The sequence below is a fragment of the Oncorhynchus nerka genome, linkage group LG5 (genome assembly GCF_034236695.1).
Source record: "Oncorhynchus nerka isolate Pitt River linkage group LG5, Oner_Uvic_2.0, whole genome shotgun sequence".
NCBI classification, from domain to species: Eukaryota; Metazoa; Chordata; class Actinopteri; order Salmoniformes; family Salmonidae; genus Oncorhynchus; species Oncorhynchus nerka.
The window spans coordinates 10,796,094-10,823,493 of NC_088400.1; the positions used below are offsets into that span (position 1 = coordinate 10,796,094).

Below are 27,400 nucleotides of genomic sequence, written 5' to 3' on the forward strand. Positions count from 1 at the left end.
TTTAGTTATTTTTGTTGTTGTTTATTTCAATGGCTCATCGGATAAAAAAAAACTTCTCTGTGTCACTTCAACAAAGACTACAAAAAACAGCTTTACAAAAATAGATGTGGGACATTTCTGGTGTCATTTCATTGGACAAGTAGTGTGGTTGTGTGTGTGTTTCTCAGCACAGTTCTGTGGACATAGAAACATGCACCGTATCGCTATAGAAACACGTACAGTACACCAATCAAGGCTGCAATGTGCAACATAGTGTTCAGAGCTCTCGGCTTTCTGGCAGCAAGGATCAACGTCGAGTCAAATCACACAATAATGTCAAGGAATTAAGTTAGAAAAAGATGAACCAGTAGTGAGGGCTATACTCAAGACAGTGACGGCTGTGAGAGAAGACTTCTATCCGTAGAAATAGAAGGAATCGTTCTACCAACAAAAACATATTGCACCTTGAGACCTCGGTGAGAAGTAGCTTTTTAGTGAGGGAAAGACTTGAGAGTTCTTTTTTTATCTAAAACAGGGTCGTATTCATTAGGTCACACCGTAGCAAAACGTTTTGCAAACAGAAAAAGCTTTCTTTTTGGGACAAGTTCATATAGTCCCTCCCTGTTTGTCCGTTTTCTTCCGTTTGGTGCCTAATGAATAAGACCCACTACTCCACACCGACTGCATCCATCTTTATTAAACACAGATCAGGAGTAAATAAAATACACTTAAAATAATAGGAATGTAAAATAAAAAGTAGTGATGACCGTACAGTGAGTGAGTCTGGGTAGATTGACATAGTTCAGAAGAGATCAGGCAGAAAGATACATTTGGTTGCTAGTAACATACTCTAGTAAGCCCTTCATTCCATTTCTAGTAAATTACTATCTAGACTACAGTAAGGTATGTTCATGCTATAAAAAGGTTTAGACACATTTCAGATGCTTGACAGATAACTTGCTTAAGCAAGCTTCATACAGCGTTCAATTAAATACATCTCTGATATCTAAGCCTAGAACATTGAGAATCAGAACATAAAAACCTATATAGAACATGTTCTGAGAACCAGAACACAGTCTTAGTAGTATCAGCATAGTTCAAGTGTGAAAACTGCTGGGGACAAGGTACAACCATAGTAAAAACATACACATTCAATAGCATACGGACAGAAAAAAGGACCAGAAGTTTACATTGTTGCAGATAGAAATGTGATTTATAGAGCTTCCACTATTCCCTGCTCTACACAACAGATACCCATAGCTGATCTAAACAGCACATTTCTATCTAAACATTCTGTAACGTTCCAACTAACTCTCTCTTCTGAGTGAGCCCCTGATTTAGATTTTTTTGGCCATCGCCACGGTAACCAGCGAGACCCCCTGTGACCCAGAAGGGGAATCTGGATGTGTTTACGTTCCAACAGGAAGTAGAAGTATGGGGAAATGCAGTGCTGGGAATGTGGGAAGTAATTAGTAATGACAAGCTGCAGATGGGCTGTGTGTTTCATCGTCTGGAAGGTCACAGATTCTACCAGGATGCAAATTTGGTGTTTGTTTATATATCTTAGTATGTTGTTTAAAAATTCAGGTCCTCTTCCTCAGAGAGGTAGATACGTGAGAAACCCTCCTGGGTGCCATGCTAGTATCTATTTAAAGCACACTCAATAGGACACAGTAAGAAGACAGCTGATTGGGTAACCTCAACAATAAGGAGACGGCTGATTGGATATTCACAGCCTAACCTGAGCCTGAATATACAGTTCTACAAGGGCACAGAAAAACACATTACACGCTGGTATAAAAAAACAACTAAAAACTCAAACTAAACTTACTTCACCAAAGAATAGAAAATAAAGCAACAAGGAATAAATGTGTCCATATAAATAAAAAGCTACGGCACGTTTCAATGGCATCGTATTCAAGTCATCCATCAAATCAAGTCCCTGATATACGCTGTGGTTCATGGAAACAAGTCTTCAGCTCACACAGAACCATCACTTCTAATAGAAGGCAGCAGAAGGTCATTATCTACTTCAACAAAGTTCTAAGCATAGAATTAGAATGCCAATCATTCTATTTCTATGTTTCCAAGTCTCCTTAACCATGAGCATTCCATGTCAGTTCACTTCCACTTGAAGTCTGAGTGGAAGGACGTGGAAAACAAAGCTTCACTCTTTAACACTCACTACGAGACTTGGGGGTTGGAACCCCCCCCTTCTGGAAACAAAGATCCAGATATGAGGCGAGCTCCACCCCAAGACAAGACTTTGCAAAAAGTAAGAAGTGACAAGGAGGGAGGAAGGGAGACTAAAGGCTGTAAGGAGAGGTGACAAGGAGGGAGGAAGGGAGAATAAAGGCTGTAAGGAGAGGTGACAAGGAGGGAGGAAGGGAGACTAAAGGCTGTAAGGAGAGGTGACAAGGAGGGAGGAAGGGAGACTAGAGGGAGGAAGGGAGACTAAAGGCTGTAAGGAGAGGTGACAAGGAGGGAGGAAGGGAGAATAAAGGCTGTAAGGAGAGGTGACAAGGAGGGAGGAAGGATGAAAGAAGAGAAAGCCAAAACATGACAGCTATGTTAACTATGGATTTCCCCTGCTGTGACAGAACAATGAACTCTGTGGTCTCCCCTCCCCAGCCAGAGAGGATTTTGGGTAGGAATTCTGAGAATGCCCCTGGAGCACTTAGTCACGAGTGACATAATCCCTTTATTCACTGGCATAAGAGTGATATAAGGCCGACATAGCAAGTGACATACAGCCTCTTCAACTCACTGGTAGGTCTACTTATAACACTTCATACCACTGTTCTCAAGTCAGCAGCTCAATATGTCACTTTACTGGCCAATTACTCGTCTTCAGTTGAGTTGATCTTTTTTTGGATTAGAGTGACAGAGATCCAGCAGCACTTCATCTTCAGCTGAATTCACAGACAGACAGACATCACTCAGAGAGGCACTAAGGAGGAATCACGCTGCATAGCCTCTGGTTCACAGTGATAACAGCATCTTAACCAGGGACATACGGTGACCATTCTACCGTGGGGTTAATGCTTCTGCCTTGGAATCACGTTCCTGCGGCGGGATCGGAAGACAGCGTTCAACAGTCAGTCAGTACGTCGCAGTGACATCAGGTGTCATGTCAGTGTGATGACCTCCACGGGGTCATCGGTGCCCTTTGACCTTTGCTTGTGTTTTAGCCGTCTTTCTCTCCGTCTCTGTCTGAGGGTGGGGGGCGCAGGGCGGGGTGCGGCAGAGGAGGGGGAAGGCGTGCTGACGGAGATGGAGAGGAGGTCCGCCAGGGAGCGGAGAGGAGGAGGAAGTAGTGAGGGAAGAGGATTGCAGCGCTCCCTGTCCCTGGCTCGGGGCGGTTTGCTGTTCATCCTCTCCTCCGTCTCCTGGCGTCACCTGTCAAAGCAGCCCGCTGACGTGAAGGTGTGGTGGGGGCCCACGGCCCCCAGGTACCCTCCGGTGTAGGCCATGCTGAGGCAGTGTCGCGGCTCCGCAGCCAAGGCTACCTGCATGGAGATGGGGCCCTGCAAGGCCAGCGGTGCCACCCGAGCCCCAGGCTGCAGCCCTGAAGTCAGGCTAGGATAGGAGGGGAAGGCCCCTGCTGTGGAGGTCATGGTGTTGGCCCCAGTGAGCAGCCCCGAAGTCAGGCTAGGATAGGAGGGGAAGGTCCCTGCTGTGGAGGTCATGGTGTTGCCCCCAGTGAGCAGCCCCATCCTTTGGCTTTGGAGGATGTCCTGGGACATGTTGACCACAGCAGGCCCCAAAGCCTGGGAGTCAGCTAGCGCGTGGAGCTGGGACAGGGAGGGGGAGTGCTGGGAGAGGTGAGGGAAGCCCACTGGGCCAGGCTGGAAAAGGAGCTGCTGGGGGTTGGAGGAGGTAGCTGGTCTCTGGACTGGGGAGAGGTGAGAGGGAGGAGGGTGGGACTGGAGAGAGGAGGAGCAAGACAACGGAGGGGTGGATTTGGGTTTGTTGGCCTCCTTCACATCGTTGTCATGGGCACTGTGGAGGAGAGACAGACGGGGAGGTAGAACAAGACCTGTGTTATTATCGGAGGACAGTGACAGTGGATTGTCATGCGTTTACAGTTAACCTATATGAGCAACGAGAGAATTAGCATGGAGATGGGCTCGGTCAAATGGATATGATCAGGTCTTTGCATACAAGCATTCAACTGGTCTCAGGTGTGTGTGTCCTGTATGAGAGAGACTTAATGTGAGGTGGCCCCAGGTGTGTGTGAGGTGGCCCCAGGTGTGTGTGTGAGGTGGCCCCAGGTGTGTGTGTGAGGTGGCCCCAGGTGTGTGTGAGGTGGCCCCAGGTGTGTGTGTCCTGTATGAGAGAGACTTAATGTGAGGTGGCCCCAGGTGTGTGTGAGGTGGCCCCAGGTGTGTGTGAGGTGGCCCCAGGTGTGTGTCCTGTATGAGAGAGACTTAATGTGAGGTGGCCCCAGGTGTGTGTGAGGTGGCCCCAGGTGTGTGTGTGAGGTGGCCCCAGGTGTGTGTGTGAGGTGGCCCCAGGTGTGTGTGTGAGGTGGCCCCAGGTGTGTGTGTGAGGTGGCCCCAGGTGTGTGTGTGTGAGGTGGCCCCAGGTGTGTGTGTGAGGTGGCCCCAGGTGTGTGTGTGAGGTGGCCCCAGGTGTGTGTGTGTGAGGTGGCCCCAGGTGTGTGTGTGTGAGGTGGCCCCAGGGGTGTGTGTGAGGTGGCCCCAGGTGTGTGTGTGAGGTGGCCCCAGGTGTGTGTGTGGTGGCCCCAGGTGTGTGTGTGTGAGAGAGACTTACAGGCATTATGAGTTTGATGCAGTGTGTGAGGTGGCCCCAGGTGTGTGTGTGTGTGTGTGTGTGTGTGTGTGTGTGTGTGTGTGTGTGTGTGTGTGTGTGTGTGTGTGTGTGTGTGTGTGTGAGAGAGACTTACAGCAGCATGAGTTTGATGCAGTGTGTGAGGTGGCCCCAGGTGTGTGTGTGTGTGTGTGTGTGTGTGTGTGTGTGTGTGTGTGTGTGTGTGAGAGAGAGAGACTTACAGCAGCATGAGTTTGATGCAGTGTGTGAGGTGGCCCCAGGTGTGTGTGTGTGTGTGTGTGTGTGTGTGTGTGTGTGTGTGTGTGAGAGAGAGACTTACAGCAGCATGAGTTTGATGCAGTGTGTGAGGTGGTCCCAGGTGTATCCAGTCAGAAGGTGTAGAGACGTGGTCCAACTAGGAGAAATCTGGAGACAGATACGAGACGCCGCTACGCACGCTGCCGCCACCTGAGACGGCCGGAAACTCAGGAACGCATGGTCTAGAGGAACACAGCCAATCAGACCATTAGTAGAGGTCTAGAGGAACACAGCCAATCAGTCCGTTAGTAGAGGTCTAGAGGAACACAGCCAATCAGTCCGTTAGTAGAGGTCTAGAGGAACACAGCCAATCAGACCGTTAGTAGAGGTCTAGAGGAACACAGCCAATCAGACCGTTAGTAGAGGTCTAGAGGAACACAGCCAATCAGTCCGTTAGTAGAGGAACACAGCCAATCAGACCGTTAGTAGAGGAACACAGCCAATCAGACCGTTAGTAGAGGAACACAGCCAATCAGACCGTTAGTAGAGGAACACAGCCAATCAGACCGTTAGTAGAGGAACACAGCCAATCAGACCGTTAGTAGAAGAACACAGCCAATCAGACCGTTAGTAGAGGAACACAGCCAATCAGACCGTTAGTAGAGGAACACAGCCAATCAGACCGTTAGTAGAGGAACACAGCCAATCAGACCGTTAGTAGAGGTCTAGAGGAACACAGCCAATCAGACTGTTAGTTTGTGACAAGCACATTAGTCTACATATATTTCATACCTGCCCCTCTGTTTTTCTCCCTTCCATCCCTCCTCTCTCTGGCTTTAACCTTTCCCCCTGTGCACTCATTCCTTCACCCCACCCATCACCTCAATCTCTCCATCACCCCTCACCTTGCAGTGACACCTCCAGGAAGTAGTGTGTGTACTTGTCCATAAAGGTTTTGGTCTTGGAGAGGGAGGAGAGAGGCCAGCCGTTGTACAGGTCTCCCTCCTGCACCGAGGCCTGGAGGTAGTAGTCTATGAAGTGGGCCGGGGTGGGCATACACAGGTTCCAGCTGAACGTCTCCAACAGCAGCAGCTCCATCTTGATGAGGTCTCTCTTGTTGAGAACAAGATTCAGAGAACACATGAAGCCCAGGGAGTTGAGCTGCTCCAACTTAGGTACCCGGTCCTCCCTCTCCTCAAACTTACCTACAGGGCAGAGAGAGAGTTTAGAAGGTAGCCTACACAAAAACCTTTGTATTTGTCACATGCTTCAGTGTAGACTAAACCGTGAAACGCTTACTTACCAACCCTTCCCACCAATGCAGAGAGAAATAAAATACCAAAATAATAGAAAAACAAAACCTGTAATAATAAATAAATACACAAGGAGTAACAATAATCAGTCCAGACGTGTAGAGGTACGAGAGGTAACTGAGGGAGATACAGTGCCTTCTGAAAGTACTCAGACCCCTCGACCTTTTCAAGGGGTCTGAGTACGTTACAGTACCCGCAAAACACAACATCTACCCGGAAAACGCCAGTCTTCATTAAATAGTACCCGCAAAACACAACATCTACACGGAAAACGCCAGTCTTCATTAAATAGTACCCGCAAAACACAACATCTACCCGGAAAACGCCAGTCTTCATTAAATAGTACCCGCAAAACACAACATCTACCCGGAAAACGCCAGTCTTCATTAAATAGTACCCGCAAAACACAACATCTACCTGGAAAACGCCAGTCTTCATTAAATAGTACCCGCAAAACACAACATCTACCTGGAAAACGCCAGTCTTCATTAAATAGTACCCGCAAAACACAACATCTACCTGGAAAACGCCAGTCTTCATTAAATAGTACCCGCAAAACACAACATCTACCTGGAAAACGCCAGTCTTCATTAAATAGTACCCGCAAAACACAACATCTACCTGGAAAACGCCAGTCTTCATTAAATAGTACCCGCAAAACACAACATCTACCCGGAAAACGCCAGTCTGAACGTCAGCGGTGAAGAGGCGACTCTGGGATGCTGGCCTTCTAGGCAGAGTTCCTCTGTCCAGTGTCTGTTCATTTGCCCATCTTAATCTTTTATTTTAATTGGCCAGTCTGAGATATGGCTTTTTCTTTGCAACTCTGCCTAGAAGGGCAGCATCCCGGAGTCGCCTCTTCACTGTTGACGTTGAGACTGGTGTTTTGTGGGTGCCATTTAATGATGCTGCCAGTTAAGGACTTGTGAGGAGTCTGTTTCTCAAACTAGACAGTAATGTACTTGTCCTCTTTCTCAGTTGTGCACTGGGGTCTCCCACTCTACATTCTGGTTAGAGCCAGTTTGCTCTCTTCTGTGAAGGTAGTAGTACACAGCGTTGTACGAGATCTTCATTTTCTTGGCAACTTCTCACATGGAATAGCCTTCATTTCTCAGAACAAGAATAGACTGACAAGTTTCAGAAGAAAGGTCTTTGTTTCTGGCCATTTTGAGCCTGTAATCGAACCCACAATGCTGATGCTCCAGATACTCAACTAGCCTAAACAAGGCCAGTTTTATTGCTTCTTTAATCAGGACAACAGTTTTCAGCTGTGCTAACATAGTTGCAAAAGGTTATTCTAATGATCAATAAGCATTTTCAAATGATAAACTGGGATTAGCTAACACAACGTGCCATTGGAACACAGGAGTGATGGTTGCTGATAATGGGCCTCTGTACGCCTATGTAGATATTTCATTAAAAACCAGACGTTTCCAGCTACAATAGTCAAGGAACGAGGGTGAGGAGGGGGGAGGACCGAGGGTGAGGAGGGGGGAGAAGGGGGGAGAAAAGAGGGTGAGAAGGGGTGAGGAGTCCGGGTACTCAGGCACTTTTCCCTAAAAACACAGAATAAGCCTCTTGGTTCCTCCTATAAACCTGTTTCAGCAGGGAGGGGGGGTGCTGACATGGGCACACGTGGCACCCTCATGGCACAGAGAACTGATACGAGGGAGACGATGTCAACAACTAGGCCGACCCTCTACAGAAGATACATGTATGTTCAGGAAATGTGTACAATACCCATGTGTAGAGTACTGGGTACAGACACACGACCGAACATTGTTCAAAACAAAAGAATAGACTGGGTTACATTCACATCTTATGTCACACACTGAGACACAGTGTTGGGAAGGAACGTGCCCGTCACAACTACCGGATCATACAAGTCATAAAACCCGACAGCTTGGATTAACAGTCTACGGACAAAGCCTTGTCAACATACCACGGATCACAGCACTAACGTCATGGCAAACAAAGACAGGAGAGTTGGAGGGAAGGGAGGTTTGATGTAGTTAGTCCTCACACCATCTGAACAGGCCTGCCTGGCTACGTCTTCCCCCCCCCCCCCTTCCACTGCACTACTCCTTGGTTTTTCCTTGCCTCCCACAATATGTTGCAATTTCATCACTCTCTATTTACCCCCCCCCCTCTGTCAAATCAAACTTTATAGTCACATGCACCGAATACAACAACTGTCGACCTTACCGGGAAATGCTTACTTACTTAAGACCTTAACCAACAGTGCAGTTCAGCATAGTTGGTTAGGAGCACATAAAACATCAGCACCCCCTCCACCCCTCCAATTCCCACCCTCCTCTCCCTCTTTCCCCATTAACCCCCCTCTATAATTCCCTGCCTAGTTGTCTTAATGAAGACCAGCTGAACCAATGTGTGTGTGTAATATATACACACACACACACACACACACACACACACACACACATATATATATATATATGGGCTCTTTCAAGTGTGATTTTTACTGCTGATGCCGCAGCCTGCCATTAACCCTGTAGGAGAGAGCCGTAGAGAGCCCAGCCAGCAGCCAATCACCTCAGGAGGCAGTTAACACATAGGCTGTAATGGAGTCTCATAACCAGAACAGGAAACAATAAGTGCTGTTCTGTTCACTCCCACCCGCTACTCCAGCTGCTTTAGCATGGGGCCGGCCCAGCCCACTCCAGCCTAGTCCCAGTCTCAGGCTACACTTTCCCCATTCACCATCATATCCTATAGGCTAGTAGTCTCGTCTGTCTGCTGGACTCCTGTGTCCACAGGCGCAGTCATAAAATGGCCATGAATACACCCCCCCCCATCTCTACAAAACCACCTCTTACATCCTGGTAGGGACATTGTGTTGTCAGTCTCCTCCCTGTGATGGCTCTTTGGTTTACCACTTGCACTGACTGTTGGTTGGGTGTGTGTTTTAACAAGGGATACAACAAACTATTTCAACTGAAATTACATTTCTGAAAAGAGGTAGAAGTCATAGGGACAAAAGGTGATTTAGTACTGCAAGCTGCTTTTTAGCATTTATGTTAATTACAAGTACAACCTGTCCTGTTTCATGTCAACAAGATGAACACGGTGACTAATCTACGAGCTGTGAGAGAAAAAGGGTGCATTCCTCCGCTGTGAGTTCCTTCAGTCTTCCTGGCTGGAAAGTAGGTTGCTAAACGATCCTATCTAAAGAGCGAGAGAGAGTCTAGTCGGTGCTTCCTCTGCTGAGCCAAGTGTATGCCTGTCCTCTTCAGAACCTAACCTCCCTCTGGGGCTGCGGGTCGGCCCTGTGGACGTGTGCCGAGAGGCTGTAGAGAGCGCCCAGAGAGAGGTTGAAAGGTAAGAACAGCAGGACGTAGTCATGTCCTCTCTCTTCCCAGGTGTGCTGCTGGGGGGGGGGTATTAGACTACTGCTAAAGGAGTGTAGAAACCTGAGAACCTGCTGGGGGGTATTAGACTACTGCTAAAGGAGTGTAGAAACCTGAGAACCTGCTGGGGGGGGGGGTATTAGACTACTGCTAAAGGAGTGTAGAAACCTGAGAATGCTCTTCGCTAAAGTCACAGAGAGGAGACAACAGGTACAGTCTTCATTAAAGTCACAGACAGGGAAAGAGACTACCGTCGCGGTCTTCATTAAAGTCACAGACAGGAAAAGAGACCACCGCTACAGTCTTCATTAAAGTCACAGACAGGAAGAGAGACCACTGTTACGGTGTTCCTCTCTACCTCACCCACTGAGACAGACTTTATTGATTTCTATGAATGACAGTTACATCATGTCACTGCACTCTTCATTAAAACAAAGCACCTCTTCTGAAGGAGTTTATGTGAAGGGGGAAAACTATTTTAGCACGGCTTCCCTATAAACTAGACGTAGATGATTCAGTCTAAAAAGTACACACTTCAACACTCAGTGTTTTTATTTTATTTAACTAGACAGTTAAGAAGAAAATAAATCTTATTTTATGACGGCCTACCCCGGCCAAACCCGGACAGCGCTGTGCCAATTGTGCGCCGCCCTACGGGACTCCCAATCACGGCCGGATGTGATACAGCCTGGATGAATAAATCAAACTACAAATACCTACTCAACATCCACCAACCCCATTTCTCAAGCCTAGTAGGTACAGAGCCTTCAGAAAGTATTCATACCCCTTAACTTATTCCACATTTTGTTACAGGCTGAATTCAGAATATATTTTATATAATTGTTTTCATCAACCATCTACACACAATACCACATAATTACAAAGTGAAAATAAGTTTATATTTTACATAAGTATTCACACCCGAGTAATACTTGGTAGAAACACCTTTGGCCACTATTACAGCCGTGAGTCTTTCTGGGTAAGTCTAAGAGTTTCACACCTGGATGGTAGAACATGTGCCCATTATTCTTTTCAGAATCCTTCAAGGTCATTTAGGACCATAACAGAACCAAAACACAAGAATCGCAGATAGAACAACCTTACATTTATTGTGGACAAACATTCCTATACTTACAATGCACTTTGCCTTTCAGAATCAATTGGTAAGGAGACTCAAATTCTTATAGATTCTCTTGTAGAGTATCCTAAACGAGCTCACTGAAGTGTATTAATCATTTGCAGGTCTTGGCCAAAGATTTTCAAGTAAATGTAAGTGAAAACTGTAACTCGGCCACTCAGGGACATTCAGTCTTCTTGGTAAGCAACTCCACTGTATATTTTGCCTTGTGTTCTGGGTTATTTTCCTGCTGAAAGATGAATTCATCTCCCAGTGTCTGGTGGAAAGCAGACTGAACCAGATTTTCCTCTAGGATTTTGCCTATGCTTTGCTCCATTCTATTTATTTATTTATCCTGAAAAACTCCCCAGTTCTACAAGCATACCCATAACACTTTGTATTCAGGACAAAAATCTAATGGCTTTGCCAATTTGTTTTGCAGTATTACTTCAGTACCTTGTTGCAAACAGGATACAATATGCTTTATTCTGTACAGGTTTCCTTCTTTTCACTCTGTCAATTAGGTTAGTATTGTGGAGTAACAACAACGTTGTTGATCCATACTCAGTGTTCTCCTATCACAGCCATTAAGCTCTGTATCTGTTGTAAAGTCAACATTGGCCTCATGGTGAAAATCCCTGAGCGGTTTCCTTCCTCTCCAACAACTGAGTTAGGAAGGATACATTGATACATCATTGATACATCATCCAAAGTGTAATTAATATCACCATGCTCAAAGGGATATTCAAGGTCTGCTTTTTCATTTTTACCCATCTACCAATAGGTTCCCTTCTTTGCGGGGCATTGGAAAATCTCCCTGGTCTTTGTGGTTGAATGTGTTCTTAATTCCCTGCTCGACTGAGGGACCTTACAGATAATTGTGTGTGTGTGTGTGTGTGTGTGTGTTACAACATTCTTTGTTAATTAAACACTATTATTGCGCACAGAGTGAATCCATGCAACTTGTTAACCACACGTTTCCTCCTGAACATATGTAGGCTTGCCATAACAAAGGGGTTGAATACTTGACTCAAGACATTTCAGCTTTTCATTTGCTAGTTAGTAAAAATGTTGATAAACATAACTCCACTTATGGGGTATTGTGTGTAGGACAGTGACAAGAAATTGCGATTGAATCCATTTTAAATTAAGGCTGTAACACAGCAAAATGTATCTGAAGTCCACCCCCCCCCCCCCCCCCTCTAATTTGCCGGCTCGTCTTTCATTCAGATGAAATTGGTCACAGCTCCACCACAACCCCCCCCATATGAGTGTGTTCGTCCTATAGGCTCTGCCGGTTAACACAATGTAGATGCACACTGACCTCTGACCTCAAGTGCCTAACGCTTGTGTGACCAGGAAGAATCCTCGGCCCTCTGCCGTCTCATCTCCTGTCCAAAGCCTAGGGGTCTGGAACACTTTTGGGGCGAGGGAGAGGGGAAGAAGGGAGGGGTTGTGGGGGAAATGGTGACCCCCCCCCCCCCATCATACTCTGCCTCTGGCAATCATAGCGCGCGCGCGCCCCCCAAAGTGAAACACTAATCAATAACAAAATGGCATCATGACATTTCAGTCCTAGCCTGGTATTTGTGTAAGAAACAAAAGACCTCTATAGAACCTGAACACAAAGTCCTTAAATAATACATCAACGGCAATAAATCTAAATCTAATTACATTAAATAATAAAACTAGCCTACATTTATTGGGAAGGGAAAAAAACAGCATTGAAGAAATCACTGTCGTAGATCACAGCCATTTTACAGTCAACTCCTAATTCCTTTAATTATCAGACCACAGATTCATTATCTCATAATTACAATCAAGCATCAGAGAGACAGACAGAAAGAGAGGGGAGGAGAAACTGCGGGAGTCCCCTGTTCATCTACATATCGAGAGGGTCAGTTCAAACATGCCCCCCGTCCAATTCCTCCCTGTTAAACATCAGCGGTCGGCATCTCTTTGAAGCACCGCTCAGCTCGTTTCTGCACCCCCACCCCCAGGGGTGGAGGTGGAAGGGGGGGTGCTTTAGGGGCCCCAGCCCAGTCTCTGCCTGGGCCCTGACGAGGTGAGTGAGACTCAGAGGAAACACTCCTAGCAGTGGGGCTACGGTGGAGGATTAGGCCATCTGAAACACTCCTAGCAGTGGGGCTACGGTGGAGGATAAGGCCATCTGAAACACTCCTAGCAGTGAGGCTACGGTGGAGGATAAGGCCATCTGAAACACTCCTAGCAGTGGGGTTACGGTGGAGGATAAGGCCATCTGAAACACTCCTAGCAGTGGGGCTACGGTGGAGGATAAGGCCATCTGAAACACTCCTAGCAGTGGGGCTACGGTAGAGGATAAGGCCATCTGAAACACTCCTAGCAGTGGGGCTACGGTGGAGGATTAGGCCATCTGAAACACTCCTAGCAGTGGGGCTACGGTGGAGGATAAGGCCATCTGAAACACTCCTAGCAGTGGGGTTACGGTGGAGGATAAGGCCATCTGAAACACTCCTAGCAGTGGGGCTACGGTGGAGGATAAGGCCATCTGAAACACTCCTAGCAGTGGGGCTACGGTGGAGGATAAGGCCATCTGAAACACTCCTAGCAGTGGGGCTACGGTGGAGGATAAGGCCATCTGAAACACTCCTAGCAGTGGGGTTACGGTGGAGGATAAGGCCATCTGAAACACTCCTAGCAGTGGGGCTACGGTGGAGGATAAGGCCATCTGAAACACTCCTAGCAGTGGGGTTACGGTGGAGGATAAGGCCATCTGAAACACTCCTAGCAGTGGGGCTACGGTGGAGGATAAGGCCATCTGAAACACTCCTAGCAGTGGGGCTACGGTGGAGGATAAGGCCATCTGAAACACTCCTAGCAGTGGGGCTACGGTGGAGGATAAGGCCATCTGAAACACTCCTAGCAGTGGGGCTACGGTGGAGGATAAGGCCATCTGAAACACTCCTAGCAGTGGGGCTACGGTGGAGGATAAGGCCATCTGAAACACTCCTAGCAGTGGGGCTACGGTGGAGGATAAGGCCATCCGAAACACTCCTAGCAGTGGGGTTACGGTGGAGGTTAAGGCCATCCGAAACACTCCTAGCAGTGGGGTTACGGTGGAGGATAAGGCCATCTGAAACACTCCTAGCAGTGGGGCTACGGTGGAGGATAAGGCCATCTGAAACACTCCTAGCAGTGGGGCTACGGTGGAGGATAAGGCCATCTGAAACACTCCTAGCAGTGGGGTTACGGTGGAGGATAAGGCCATCTGAAACACTCCTAGCAGTGGGGCTACGGTGGAGGATAAGGCCATCTGAAACACTCCTAGCAGTGGGGCTACGGTGGAGGATAAGGCCATCTGAAACACTCCTAGCAGTGGGGCTACGGTGGAGGATAAGGCCATCTGAAACACTCCTAGCAGTGGGGCTACGGTGGAGGATAAGGCCATCTGAAACACTCCTAGCAGTGGGATAAGGCCATCTGAAACACTCCTAGCAGTGGAGGATAAGGCCATCTGAAACACTCCTAGCAGTGGGGCTACGGTGGAGGTTAAGGCCATCTGAAACACTCCTAGCAGTGGGGCTACGGTGGAGGATAAGGCCATCTGAAACACTCCTAGCAGTGGGGTTACGGTGGAGGATAAGGCCATCTGAAACACTCCTAGCAGTGGGGCTACGGTGGAGGATAAGGCCATCTGAAACACTCCTAGCAGTGGGGCTACGGTGGAGGATAAGGCCATCTGAATGGAGATCTAGTCAGATAAGACACTAAATAGAAGCCTGAAGCCTCTACATGTCAACCTCGCTTGCAGCCATACACAATTTCACAGACAAAACACACGACAACCTCCACCCCCATGTCTCTGCACCCCTCCCCCACCCTGGGCTGGCTGGCCGGCTGCTCCTGTTGACGGGCTTTTGTTTGGGCCTGACTCAGGGAGCATATGGCAGGTGGCTCTCTCCCTCCACACACACAGTCCCTCCCAACCCTCGGGCCCCCAGGCAGGCCTGCTGCAATGTGTGTGGGTTGGATGGGGTGTAACTGCTCTTTTTAAAGCCCCTACTCTGTAACACAAACCATCAGCCAACTTATTGCAGGTCATCCACAGCCGGCACACACACCATCCAGACAACCATTAGAAAACAGTCAAACCCACCCACTGAACTCATTTAACCAATGCACCAGCAGCACACTACACGGTTACAGCTACTAGGCTCCATGTAGCAGGACAGCATCACGCTACACGGTTACAGCTACTAGGCTCCATGTAGCAGGACAGCATCACGCTACACGGTTACAGCTACTAGGCTCCATGTAGCAGGACAGCATCACGCCACACGGTTACAGCTACTAGGCTCCATGTAGCAGGACAGCATCACGCCACACGGTTACAGCTACTAGGCTCCATGTAGCAGGACAGCATCACGCCACACGGTTACAGCTACTAGGCTCCATGTAGCAGGACAGCATCACGCCACACGGTTACAGCTACTAGGCTCCATGTAGCAGGACAGCATCACGCCACACGGTTACAGCTACTAGGCTCCATGTAGCAGGACAGCATCACGCCACACGGTTACAGCTACTAGGCTCCATGTAGCAGGACAGCATCACGCTACACGGTTACAGCTACTAGGCTCCATGTAGCAGGTCAGCATCACGCTACACGGTTACAGCTACTAGGCTCCATGTAGCAGGACAGCATCACGCTACACGGTTACAGCTACTAGGCTCCATGTAGCAGGACAGCATCACGCTACACGGTTACAGCTACTAGGCTCCATGTAGCAGGACAGCATCACGCTACACGGTTACAGCTACTAGGCTCCATGTAGCAGGACAGCATCACGCTACACGGTTACAGCTACTAGGCTCCATGTAGCAGGACAGCATCACGCTACACGGTTACAGCTACTGGGCTCCATGTAGCAGGACAGCATCACGCCACACGGTTATAGCTACTAGGCTCCATGTAGCAGGACAGCATCACGCCACACGGTTACAGCTACTAGGCTCCATGTAGCAGGACAGCATCACGCCACACGGTTACAGCTACTAGGCTCCATGTAGCAGGACAGCATCACGCCACACGGTTACAGCTACTAGGCTCCATGTAGCAGGACAGCATCACGCTACACGGTTACAGCTACTGGGCTCCATGTAGCAGGACAGCAGCATGGGAGACATCCTGAATAATACACAGCTTAGAACTAACTGTCAACTGCCAGCTGACCTCATTGAGAGGGAGAGGGACAGAGATATTACAATACAACATGATCTGACCTCGTTGAGATTGCATGAACATAGTGCTGTATATCTATCGGATATACACCACTTCTGACCTCATCAGGCGACAGTGTTTACATGTAGATGCCACTACACTGTGAAAAAATAAATAGAGCCAAACTCACTGACTGCAGAGAGAGAGAGAAAAAAGGTCCAGTTGCCAGGAACACAAATACAAATTCCATCTAGACACCGTTGCCAGAGAGCACACAAAAAAAACTATACATATCTCGGCCTAAACTTCAGCGCCACAGGTAACTATAGATACCTCGGCCTAAACTTCAGCGCCACAGGTAACTTCCACAAAGCTGTGAACGATCTGAGAGAGAAGACAAGGAGGGTCTTCTATGCCATCAACAAACACTAACAAACCCCACAGAGCCCCAGGACAGAAACATAAATTAGACCCAACCAAATCATGAGAAAACAAAAAGAAATTACTTGACACATGGAAAGAATTAACAAAAAAAAAGTGCAAACTAGAATGCTACTTGACCCTAAACAGAGAGTACACAGTGGCAGAATACCTGACCACTGTAACTGACTCAAAGCTTTGCCTATGTGCAGACTCCGTGAGCATAGCCTTGCTATTGAGAACGGCCACCTTAGCCTGTCTTCTCTTGAGAGCCAGATCTGCCTATGTGCACACTGCCTACAAAATGAGGTGGAAACTGAGGTGCACTTCCTAACCTCCTGCCCAATGTATGACCATATTAAAAGATACATATTTCCCTCAGATTACACAGACCCACAAAGAATTCAAAAACAAATCCAATTTTGATAAACTCCCATATCTACTGGGTGAAATACCACAGTGTGACATCACAGCAGCAAGATGTGTGACCTGTTGCCACAAGAAAAGGACAACCAGTGAAGAACAAACACCATTGTAAATACAACCCATATTTATGCTTATTTATTTTCCCCTTTCACACTTGAACTTTTGTGAGTATAATCTTTATTGAACTATTTCACTTGCTTTGGCAATGTTTTCCATGCCAATAAAGCCCTTAAATTGTGTGTGTGTGTGTGTGTGTGTGTGCGTGTGAGAGCAAGTCACAAGTGTATGATTTTATTAGTGAGAACAAATAGCTGCTCTGGTCTGACTTCAGGGACAGAAGAGAAGGATGCCAGGAAGAGCCATGTTGGAAGTCAGTGGGCCACTGTGCATGGGGGTTAATTGTTGAGCAGGCTTGGGGGGGGGTAGAAGCTGTTAAGGAGTCTTTTGTACCTAAACTTTGTGCTCCGAGTCTTTGACAACTTTTTGGGGGCCTTCCTCTGACACCGCCTGGTATCTAGGTCCTGGATGGGGCCTTCCTCTGGCACCGCCTGGTATCTAGGTCCTGGATGGGGCCTTCCTCTGGCACCGCCTGGTATCTAGGTCCTGGATGGCAGGAAAATTGTCCCCAGTGATGTATGCATTGACCTCTGTAGCGCCTTACAGCCGAGCAGTTGCCATACCAGGCGGTGATGCAACCGGTCAGGATGCTCTCGATGGTGCAGCTGTGGAACTTTGAGGATCTGGGGACCCATACCTCTTCAGTCTCCTGAGGTGTGTCTTGATGTGTTTGGACCATGATAGTTTGTTGGTGATGTGGACGTCAAGGAATTTAAAACTCTCGACCCGCTCCACTACAGCCCCATCCATGTTAATGGGACGTGTGCGGCCCTCCTTTTCCTGTAGTCCACGATCAGCTCATTGGTCTTGCACACATTGAGGGAGAGGTTGTTATCCTGGCACCACACCACCTATAAACTGTCTCATTGTTGTTGGTGATCAGGCTGACAGTTTGTTGGTTGATGTGAACACCAAGTAGTTCACTACTTTTGACTGGGGCCAATGGGGTGTCTAGACTTTTGGCATCTACGAGCGACATTGAAATGATCCGACAATTCAAAGGGCAAGAATTCCTTTAGGAAAAAGGCTTTGATGAAAGGATGTTAAAATACGCAGAAGGACTTTATACAATAGGTCTCCTGACCCTGTGGTTGTGACTGGGAAGAAGAAGTTGGGACACTCCATTTCCTTCCTGTCGCAAATGGAACACGGACAAATAAAAAAAACACAATTTTCTTTACCTTGGTTTCTGTGAAGGTCTATGAAAACACACACATCGTTCAAACACAGGGAGAGAGAGAGGTGGAGGAGAGAGACCAGAGAGCGATAGAGATGGAGAGATAGGCTAACAGGATTAAGTGCTGACTGTTGAGAGGTACAATTGAGAGTGTGATTAATTAACCTAGCGCAGAAGCCCGTGGAATTTTAACAAAGACAATGTGTTCCTTTCAAAAGACTATGTACCAAACAACAACCCTATTCCTTATATAGTGCACTATTTTGGACCAGGGCCCGGGTCAAAAGTAGTGCATTACATAGGGAATAGGGTGCCATTTGGGACACAGAGTGAGCCCAGAGCAAAGCTGGCATCAGACCTGAAACCCAGCAGGACCGGAGTACTGAACAACCAACCAGTCAGAGAAGTTGAGTTAATTAATTAGGCCAGATTCCAGCACCTCAGGAGATTAAACAGCACCCAATCAGGACAACCTTGAATCAAAACAGCCCTTTCAAAGTCTTCATCAATCACACAGAGCTGATCCCTAGAGTCCGACTCTGTTCTCTCACTGAAAGAAGCAATCAAAAGATTACATTCATTCGTCTAGTAAGAGAATCCTCTAACAGGATTTTTGGTCGATATATTTTCATCTTTTCATTTAGTCTTCCAGTAAACTCTATGAGCTCCCCGAAGCCTCACACACGTCTCCCCAGTGAGCGGGCCCCGTCCCAGACTCAGTTTGATGGCATCATTAGTGTAATTACCCATGATGCTCTGTGAGCTGTGTTAATGTACAGAGTCACAGACTAGCCGTTAATCACCACACACACACACACACACACACACACAGACCCATTTACAGCAACTACTCCTACACATAGTAACAGCAGTAGAAGCCTAGATCATGGTATATAATCTGACTCCAAGATCACAAACAGCTATCTGACAAACCCAGTTCCAAGTTTTCTTTATGTCTTTATTCCTGCTCTAGTGGGTTTCATACGCTTTGCTGTGTAGGACATTCATTTAGACGGGTGCCATCAGGAATGACTAAAGACAAAACCCCCCCAGACGTGTTATCAAAGGCAGGATCAAAGCTACGTGCATGAAGACGTACCGACACAGGTGTAGGCTAATCCTCACCAAGCCACAGACAGACTGGGTTTCTAGCTAAACAATGTGAAAAGCCACAGCAACACAAATGATATAGGGTGTCCCAGCCATCCATCGTCTGGAAACTGGAGTAAATTATCACTGAAGGTATTGGATGGGAACATAGTGTGTTATAACTTCTTATAACGATTCAACAGTTTATGAAACGTGCTGCGAGAGCAAGATGGCGCTGACAGACATGGCAGCTCCACTTCTAGATCCTAAGCAACTTTGCAGTATTTTGTTTTTTTTGTCTGTTATTTCTTAGGCCAGAATGTTTTTGGTGTGTTATTACACAGAGCAGGAAATATCTTTTGGATATCAGAGCAGCGGTCACTCACCAGCATTACGACTTATCTGAATTGGATCCTTTGTTCGTACACACCAAGGGCAATTTAACTTATCCCAGAAGCTGCTCCAAGATGCCACTGGCAGAGAAGAGGTAGTCTGAGTGAACACCATCCTCCACTTCCGAGTATATTACCCGCTAATGTTCAGTCTCTGGACAATAAAGTAGACAATGCTCAGCGCGAGGATCTCCTTCCAGAGAGACATCAGGGACAGTAACATACTTTGTTTCACGGACTCATGGCTCTCTCCAAACATACTGTCCGCGTCCATACAGCCAGTTGGGCTCAGTACATCGCGCAGACAGGAATAAATATCTCTCCGGGAAGAAGAAAGGCGGCACTGTATGTTTCAAGTCCTTTGGTTCTACCTACCTAGAATACCTCACAATCAAATGTCGACTGTATTACCTCCCAAGAGAATTCTCTTTGGTTATAGTCACAGACGTGTATATTCCCCCTCAAGCCGATACCACGATGGCCCTCAAGGAACTACACTGGACTTTATGCAAACTGGAAACCACATATCCTTGAGGCAGCATTTATTGTAGCTGGGGATTTTAACAAAGGAAATTTGGAGAAGGTGAAAAGCTTCAAGTTCCTCAGCGTACACGTCACTGAACCTGAAACGGTCCACCAACACAGTGTGGTGAAGAGCGCGCAATAACGTCTCTTCAACCTCAGGAGGCTGAAGAAATTTGGCTCGTCACCTAAAACCCTCACAAACTTTTACAGATGCACAATTGAGAGCATCTTGTCGGGCTGTTTCACCGCCCCGTAGGGCAACTGCACCGCCCAAAACCACAGGGATCTCCAAAGGGTGGTGCAGTCTGCCCAAAGCATCACCGGGGGCAAACTACCTTCCCTCTCGGACACCTACAGCACCCGATGTCACAGGAAGGCCAAGAAGATCATCAAGGACATCAACCACCAGAGCCACTGCCTGTTCATCCCTCTATTATCCAGAAGAGAGAGACTGATAAACAGCTTCTATCTCAAGGCCATCAGACTTAAATAGCCACCACCCGGTTACTCAACCCTGCACCTTAGAGGCTGCTGTCCTATATACAGACATGGAATCACTGGCCACTTTAATAATGGATCACTAGTCACTAAGAATGTTTACATACTGCTTTACTCATGTCATATGTATATACAGTATTCTATTCTACTGTATTTTAGTCAATGCCACTCCGACATTGTTTGTCCTAATATTTATATATTTATTAATTCCATTATTTTACTTTTAGATGTGTGTATTGTTAGATACTACTGCACTGGTGGAGCTTGGCACACAACCATTTCACAACACCTGCAATAACATCTGCTAAATATGTGTATGTGACCAATAAAATTTGATTGGACTGTCAACTGAAGGAAACTGGCAGAGCATTATTCTGTAAAGAATCATGGTACTTACTGGCAAGGAGCAGGCAGGACAGAGCGATGACGTAGAGCTGTTTGACGGCCACATCGTAGTGATCCATGAACAGGTCCAGTAGGTAGACAGACAGGTGTCTGGCTGTAGGACACAGCTGGTAGCGGTTCGACAGTATGGCCAGCAGGTCTGCAAAGTACCGACGCATCCCTATCTGAGGGGAGTGGGCCCGATACACAGGCAGCTTCAACTCCTAGAGGGAGAGGAAGATAGAGAGAAAAGGAAGGAGAGGAGGAGAAGGTAGAGGGAAGAGAAACAAGGTGGAGAGAGAATTAATACAGGTTCTAACATTAATATAGGTTCTAACACAATATGGGTTCTAACACATTCATACGGGTTCTAACACATTCATACGGGTTCTAACACATTAATATGGGTTCTAACACAAATATAGGTTCTAACACATGAATACAGGTTCTAACACATTAATACGGGTTCTAACAGGTTCAAACACATTAATATAGGTTCTAACAGTTTAATATAGGTTCTAACTAGAGGTCGACCGATTAATCGGAATGGCCGATTTCAAGTTTTCATAACAATCGGAAATCTGTATTTTTGGACACCGATTTTTAAATATTTTTTATACCTTTATTTAACTAGGCAAGTCAGTTAAGAACACATTCTTATTTTCAGAAAGGGCCTAGGAACGGTGGGTTAACTGCCTTGTTCAGGGGCAGAACGTCAGATTTACACCTTGTCAGCTCGGGGGATCCAATCTTGCAACCTTACAGTTAACTAGTCCAACGCTCTAACCACCTGCCTCTCATTGCACTCCACAATGCAGCCAGACAGTATGCGCTCTATGGTGCTCCTGTAGAACACAGAGGACAGGCTGATTTTCTTCAGCCTCCTGAGGTTAAAGAGACGCTGTCTTCTTCACCACGGTGTCCGTGTGGTTTGACCATTTCAGCTCCTCAGAGATGTGTACGTGGAGGAACGTGAAGTTGACGACTGTTTCCTTGGTAGCCCCGGTGAATGAGGATGGGGGCGTGCCCAACCTGGTCCCTCCTAAAGTCCACAACCAGCTCCTCTGTTTTGCTGACGATGAGGAAGAGGTTGTTTACCCCGCACCACGCTGTCAGAGTGCCTACCTCCTCCCTGTAGGCCAGTCTCGTTGTTGTTGGTAATCAGGCCTACTACTGTCGTGTCGTCAGTGAACTTGATGGAGTTGGAACTGTGTGAGGTCACACAGTCATGGGTATACAGGAAATTCAGCAGAGGGACTGAGGACGCACCATTGTGGGTCCAGCATGTTGACGATCAGTGTGGAAGAGGTAATGTTGCCAACCTTTACCACCTGGGGGTAGAGTTGTAATACATAAACAGCATCCTCAGAAATGCATTCTTCATGTCCAGGTGGGTGAGGGCAGTGTACGGTGCCACCGTCAATTGCGTCGTCCATGGATCACGTTTGAATGACTGACATCCGTGCTCTATGGAGACCGTAAGCACGTAGTCCTCGATGTCTTCAGGGGCTCTCCGAGTTGTAGTCCTCGATGTCTTCAGGGTTTGTCCTCGGCAGCTCAGAGTCGTTTTGTTCGAAGTATGAGCAAAATGTGTTTAGCTTGTCCAGTGGGGCGGCGTTGGTAGCCGCAAAGTGACTGGCTTTCTTTTGTAATCCGTGATCGTTAGAAGCCCCTGCCACATGCACCTTGTATCCAACCCGCTGAATTGCTCCTCCACTTTGTCTCTATACTTGTGTCTCGTCATCTTGATCGATCTGTGTAGGTCGTATTTGTACCGTTTAACAATACCATTGTCCCCTGGTCACCATTGTCCCCTGGTCACCATTGTCCCCTGGTCACCATTGTCCCCTGGTCACCTTGACACGTTCATAAGCAGCATCTCTCCCCTTCAGTTCCCCGACAAGGCTGCCATCAATCCATAGTTTTCGATTTGGGTACATTTTGAAAGACACCATTGGTATCACATAATCTACACATTTTTTGAACGAATTGGCATGTTTATTGATGTTATTCCCAGAGGCAACCTGGAACATATTCCAGTCCACGTGATCAAAACAGTCATGGAGCATGGATTCTGATAATGTTGTAGAGAAGTGAAACCGGAACGTCCCTCTCGAGACAGGGTTCCCCATGGTGGATAAGCGGAGGGGGTGGTAAGGATGCATGGTGGTTCAGCAGTAGGGGTTATGTTAAACCCCTAGCACATCTCCCATTCATGTTCAATTAGCAGCTGGCGTTTCAAAAGGACAACATTCGAAGAGAAGACATTACTATTGAACTACAGGACTCTGGTCAAAAGTAGTGCACTATTTAAAAAAAAAAATTTAAACACACCCCAAGGACGTACCCAGTGTCCTCCTAGTCAACCATATACTGTAGCATAGGGGAATAGAGGAGTGTCGCGTGAACTTTCAGCTTAAAGATGCATTTGACAAGAGGAGCGATAAAAACAAACTTCTTCAACTCGCAATGTACTGCCTTTAATGCTTTATGAGTCTGTCTCTATCCTAATACAGGCTTAGAAAATTAGAGATGCTTTGGTTATACAATAAATGCTTTGTTTCTCCTTCTTCATACCACACACAGATGGATATTTGATCTAAAAAAAAACACAACAATAAGGGCTTTATAATGTGGATTTATTTAATATCAGATTAAATAAGGGATGGATTCATCTTTTTACGTAGTGCTGTACCAGTTTGTGGTTTGCTGCTACAGGCACACGGAAAACATCCACCCACACTAAAAATACAGGTTACTATTGTTGTCTACTTCAGAGACAGAGAGCCCACTTCCCTTCCCTAAGGGTTGTCCAAACAACAAACACTACCCTACCCTACCCGTAAACCTAATCTTTACTGGACACTGACGCCGTAGTGGCTGTCAGCATGACCAACATACTGAGGACCACAATCTATGGCATACATAGATTTAATCTGTGAGTTTCATCAATTATCTGTTGAGTTAGTTCTATGTAGGCGATACAGAAACAATGGTGATCACTAAGGTGATCGGCAGCTAAAGGAATCTGAAGGACAATACATACATACACAGAAACCCCCGTAAAACACCACCCCCGCCTTGAGTTCTCCTCTCTTCTCCGCCCCCCTTGCCTCTGGTCCATCTGTCTGTCTGGGGGTTCAGGGGCATTGTGGGGAACCGCAGTGGAAGGCAGGGGAATGGATGCAGAGAGGAGCAGACTAGCCTGCTGATGGGCTACAAGTATTTAGAAATAGGGTTTATGTCTGGGGCGTTGTTTTGGCTTTCAAAGACACTGGACAAGTTACATCAGCATAATTGCTTATTTATTTGGTCTGCTGATTGGTTGAAGGAGTCAGAATAAATCAGAAGGGAGGCCCTAATCTACATACCCCTTGGTTACAGACTTCATACCCCCTTGGTTACAGACTTCATACCCCCTTGGTTACAGACTTCCATAGTGAGTCAGACGAGTAAATAAAAAAAGACTGTGGTAGGCTAAGTGAATGACTTGTAATGAGACTGCCCGATTGTAACAGAGCGGGGGCAGCTGCCTGCAACAGTGCCATCTACTATCCAAATACTCCCCCTACACATGACGTGCGCGTAGACACACACAAACCCCTACTCCATATTGTCCCTCCTACATAGAATCAAATTAGCTGTGATAATCTTACTCCCTACAAGAATACTGCAGTCCAGTGACAGATGCTGCCATTAAAGGGCCACACAGTAAAACATATAATCATGCTGGAGGTTTGTCTAATTACTGTATCAGCCAATTAATGCGCCTCAGCCCTTCTATGTAATCTAAATTAGATCACTTCCAAATAGATGACAGTCATGTAATTATATCTGCCAACATTAACTACACTGTATGGTGTAATATAGCTAAATATAAGTCGAGGAGTGGCTATCAAGGCACTTCTGGCTTGGATCTTAATTTTTTATAAAACACTAGGTGAACAAGAAAACATATATTTGACCTCTTATACAGAATGTCATACATGAGCTATTATGGTTAAGTGCCTTGCTCAAGAGCACACCGGCAGATTTGGTTTACACGGTCGGCTCAGGGATTCGAACCAGCTACCTTTCCGTTACTGGCCCAATGCTCTTAACCGCTAGGCTACCTAGATTAGTTGTCGTCTTGTTTAGGTTAAGCTGCATTTAAGCACAGGTGATCTGCAGGCCACCAAACTCAACTTTCTCCCTGGCATTGAGAACATCCCCATAATACCTATTTCAACATGCAGTTGAGATTCTTATCACGTGGCGATGATAAGAGGAAAGTGGAACTCAGGGAATGAACCAAGGAGACCCAGAGAACTGGATTCATAGAATCGGAATTCAGAATTCTATTCATTCTAAATTCTATAGTCTATTCATTCTGATTCTATGACTGGCTGGTCTTACCTTGATGCGGAGGGACTGATGGATATCCCCTGCTAGCTGTCCTTTCCACCATTGTAACTCCCTTTCCATCTTTCCCATTCAGAGAAGGCCACAAGGATGAAGTTCAGCCCTGCAGACACACAGCAATGTGGGCTAAGTCAAGAGACATCCTGGCTGTATGCCGCATGTTATGGTTGTTGGTGTCTGATCACAACTCTTAAAACATCTATTTCATAAGAGAGAGGAAGCTCCAGCAAAGCAACAAATGTGTTGATTTCTAGGAGAAATAAAACATTTCATCTTTTCGATTAACTTGCACTATGAAGTAATAGCAAATCAAATTCTAGAGGCGAGTGGGTTATGCGGGGTGACATGCTGCCTTTGATATTCATTAAGCAATCACTTTGAAAATCGATTGCAGTTAAAGATCAGCATTTGATCAAATAAAACACACCAAATAGCCTTCCGAAATGTTTACAAAGCAAAATTCTGGAAAACTATTCAAAATAGTTGGCTGCTCTTTTGTAAGCTTAGACATGTCACTGGCACTGCATAGTCCTTGATCATGACTCTCAGTTCCACTACATTATGCAGGAAGGGGGGAGTTGTTAAAAGCCGTGACGCTCCGTCTGAACATTAACACGCATCGCTTGCTGTACGGTTCTGGAAGCATAAGGATCGTATTTTTCATATCTGCGCCTATAAAGGCGTGTATTAATTTAACATTTAAAAAAATGTATAATATATTTAAAAAATATATATATTTTAAATTGATACACACCTTTACAGGGTTAGGGTTCCCACACGGTCATATTTCCATGTTACAGCGCTTGTTTACGGAAGACAGAGTGGACTACCTGTGCTAAATAGCTATCTGCATCTCCGAAACCTGTTTGTAAACGGCAGACGCCACAAACGTGTCACTGAAAAATAATGTTGGCTGCAACTGTGTTAAAAACCGTGTACACCAAGTGTGTATTTAGCGTTTGTTAAATTATTTTGATGTGATATAGAAGTATAGGGATTTATGTTTCTAGAACCGTACCGCAATTGATTTACGTTTAGATGCAGTGTGAACTGTTTTGGCTGTCAGAGCCAATTCGCCCTTTAAACAGAGTATGTAAGGTACTTGGACCAAGGAGTAACGTTAGACTCCTTTAGTACAATATTGGACTATGGGGGAATGCAGTGCAGTACCATGCATGTGGGTGTGATTTAAATGCCCCCCTGCAGTGGAAAAAAACGAAATGGGAATTAATAGTGCTAGGTTAACAAAGTAACTTTTTGTTGTAGGCCTAACAACAAATTGCTACTTTGTCACAAATCTGCTTAGAAGAAAAGAAAGCAATACGTTGATAATGGGAAAATTTGTCAAGACTGTCATTCAGCGGTGTCAACACCACGAGACGGTTTTTTTAACAGAAAAGTGGACCGGTCTTTCGTTTCTAATACTCTTTCATTTATAGGCCTTTAACTCAAACTTGACAAAGATCGCACGTGACTATTGACCGCATTAAATCCATGACACACACATTTAATCAACTTTTAAATTCGCGACATTTCCATGATCGCATGTGCCGCTCACCCTTTCCGACAGGAATACCCTCAGACCTCTTTGTTTCACTCCGACATCCTGAATGAGTGAATTCCTCTTTGGGAAGTTGTGTGTTATCCTCGGTACCGGCGAAAAGCGACGACGGTTTCCGTTCTTCAGGTGACAAAGTAACAATGCTTCAGAACAGTTTAATTCCGCTGTTTTCTAGTCTGTTTACACTTTTCCAACGATTTTTCCACGACCGTCTCTTTCTAACGAGTTCCCGTTCAACAAAGTGGTTGGCTGCCCCAGCTGCTGTTGGGGTCGGTAAGGAGCTCGTGAACCTGCGTACGCGAAACACCGAGTGTGAGATGGGAAATGTAGTCCAAAAACCCCGTGGCTAAAATGGGATAACTAAGGCAATAACTCTTTCTCTAATTGATTTCAATCAAA

General features: G+C 46.5%; 1 protein-coding gene across 1 annotated transcript; it reads right to left on the reverse strand.

Annotated features, from left to right (window-relative positions):
- Nucleotides 1-27,365, reverse strand: LOC115129188 (cyclin-J-like). The gene is made up of 6 exons (XM_029659281.2): nt 26,999-27,365; nt 25,435-25,543; nt 21,053-21,263; nt 5,916-6,215; nt 5,093-5,252; nt 1-3,981 (listed from the first exon to the last, which is right to left on the reverse strand). Exons 2-6 carry the CDS (start codon nt 25,510-25,512, stop codon nt 3,375-3,377), a joined length of 1,356 nt encoding a protein of 451 aa, XP_029515141.1. The 5' UTR covers nt 25,513-25,543; nt 26,999-27,365; the 3' UTR covers nt 1-3,374.
- Between the last annotated feature and the right edge of the window lie 35 nt (nt 27,366-27,400).

Bases quoted from the DNA above. Each gene is read 5' to 3' on its own strand.
- LOC115129188 (XM_029659281.2), bottom strand. From the start codon at position 25,512: ATGGGAAAGATGGAAAGGGAGTTACAATGGTGGAAAGGACAGCTAGCA. The intron at 21,264-25,434 runs GTAAGACCAGCC...CTCTCCCTCTAG, and splicing joins ATCAGTCCCTCCGCATCAAG to GAGTTGAAGCTGCCTGTGTA. The intron at 5,253-5,915 runs GTGAGGGGTGAT...GTGTTCCTCTAG, and splicing joins CCTGGAGGTGTCACTGCAAG to ACCATGCGTTCCTGAGTTTC.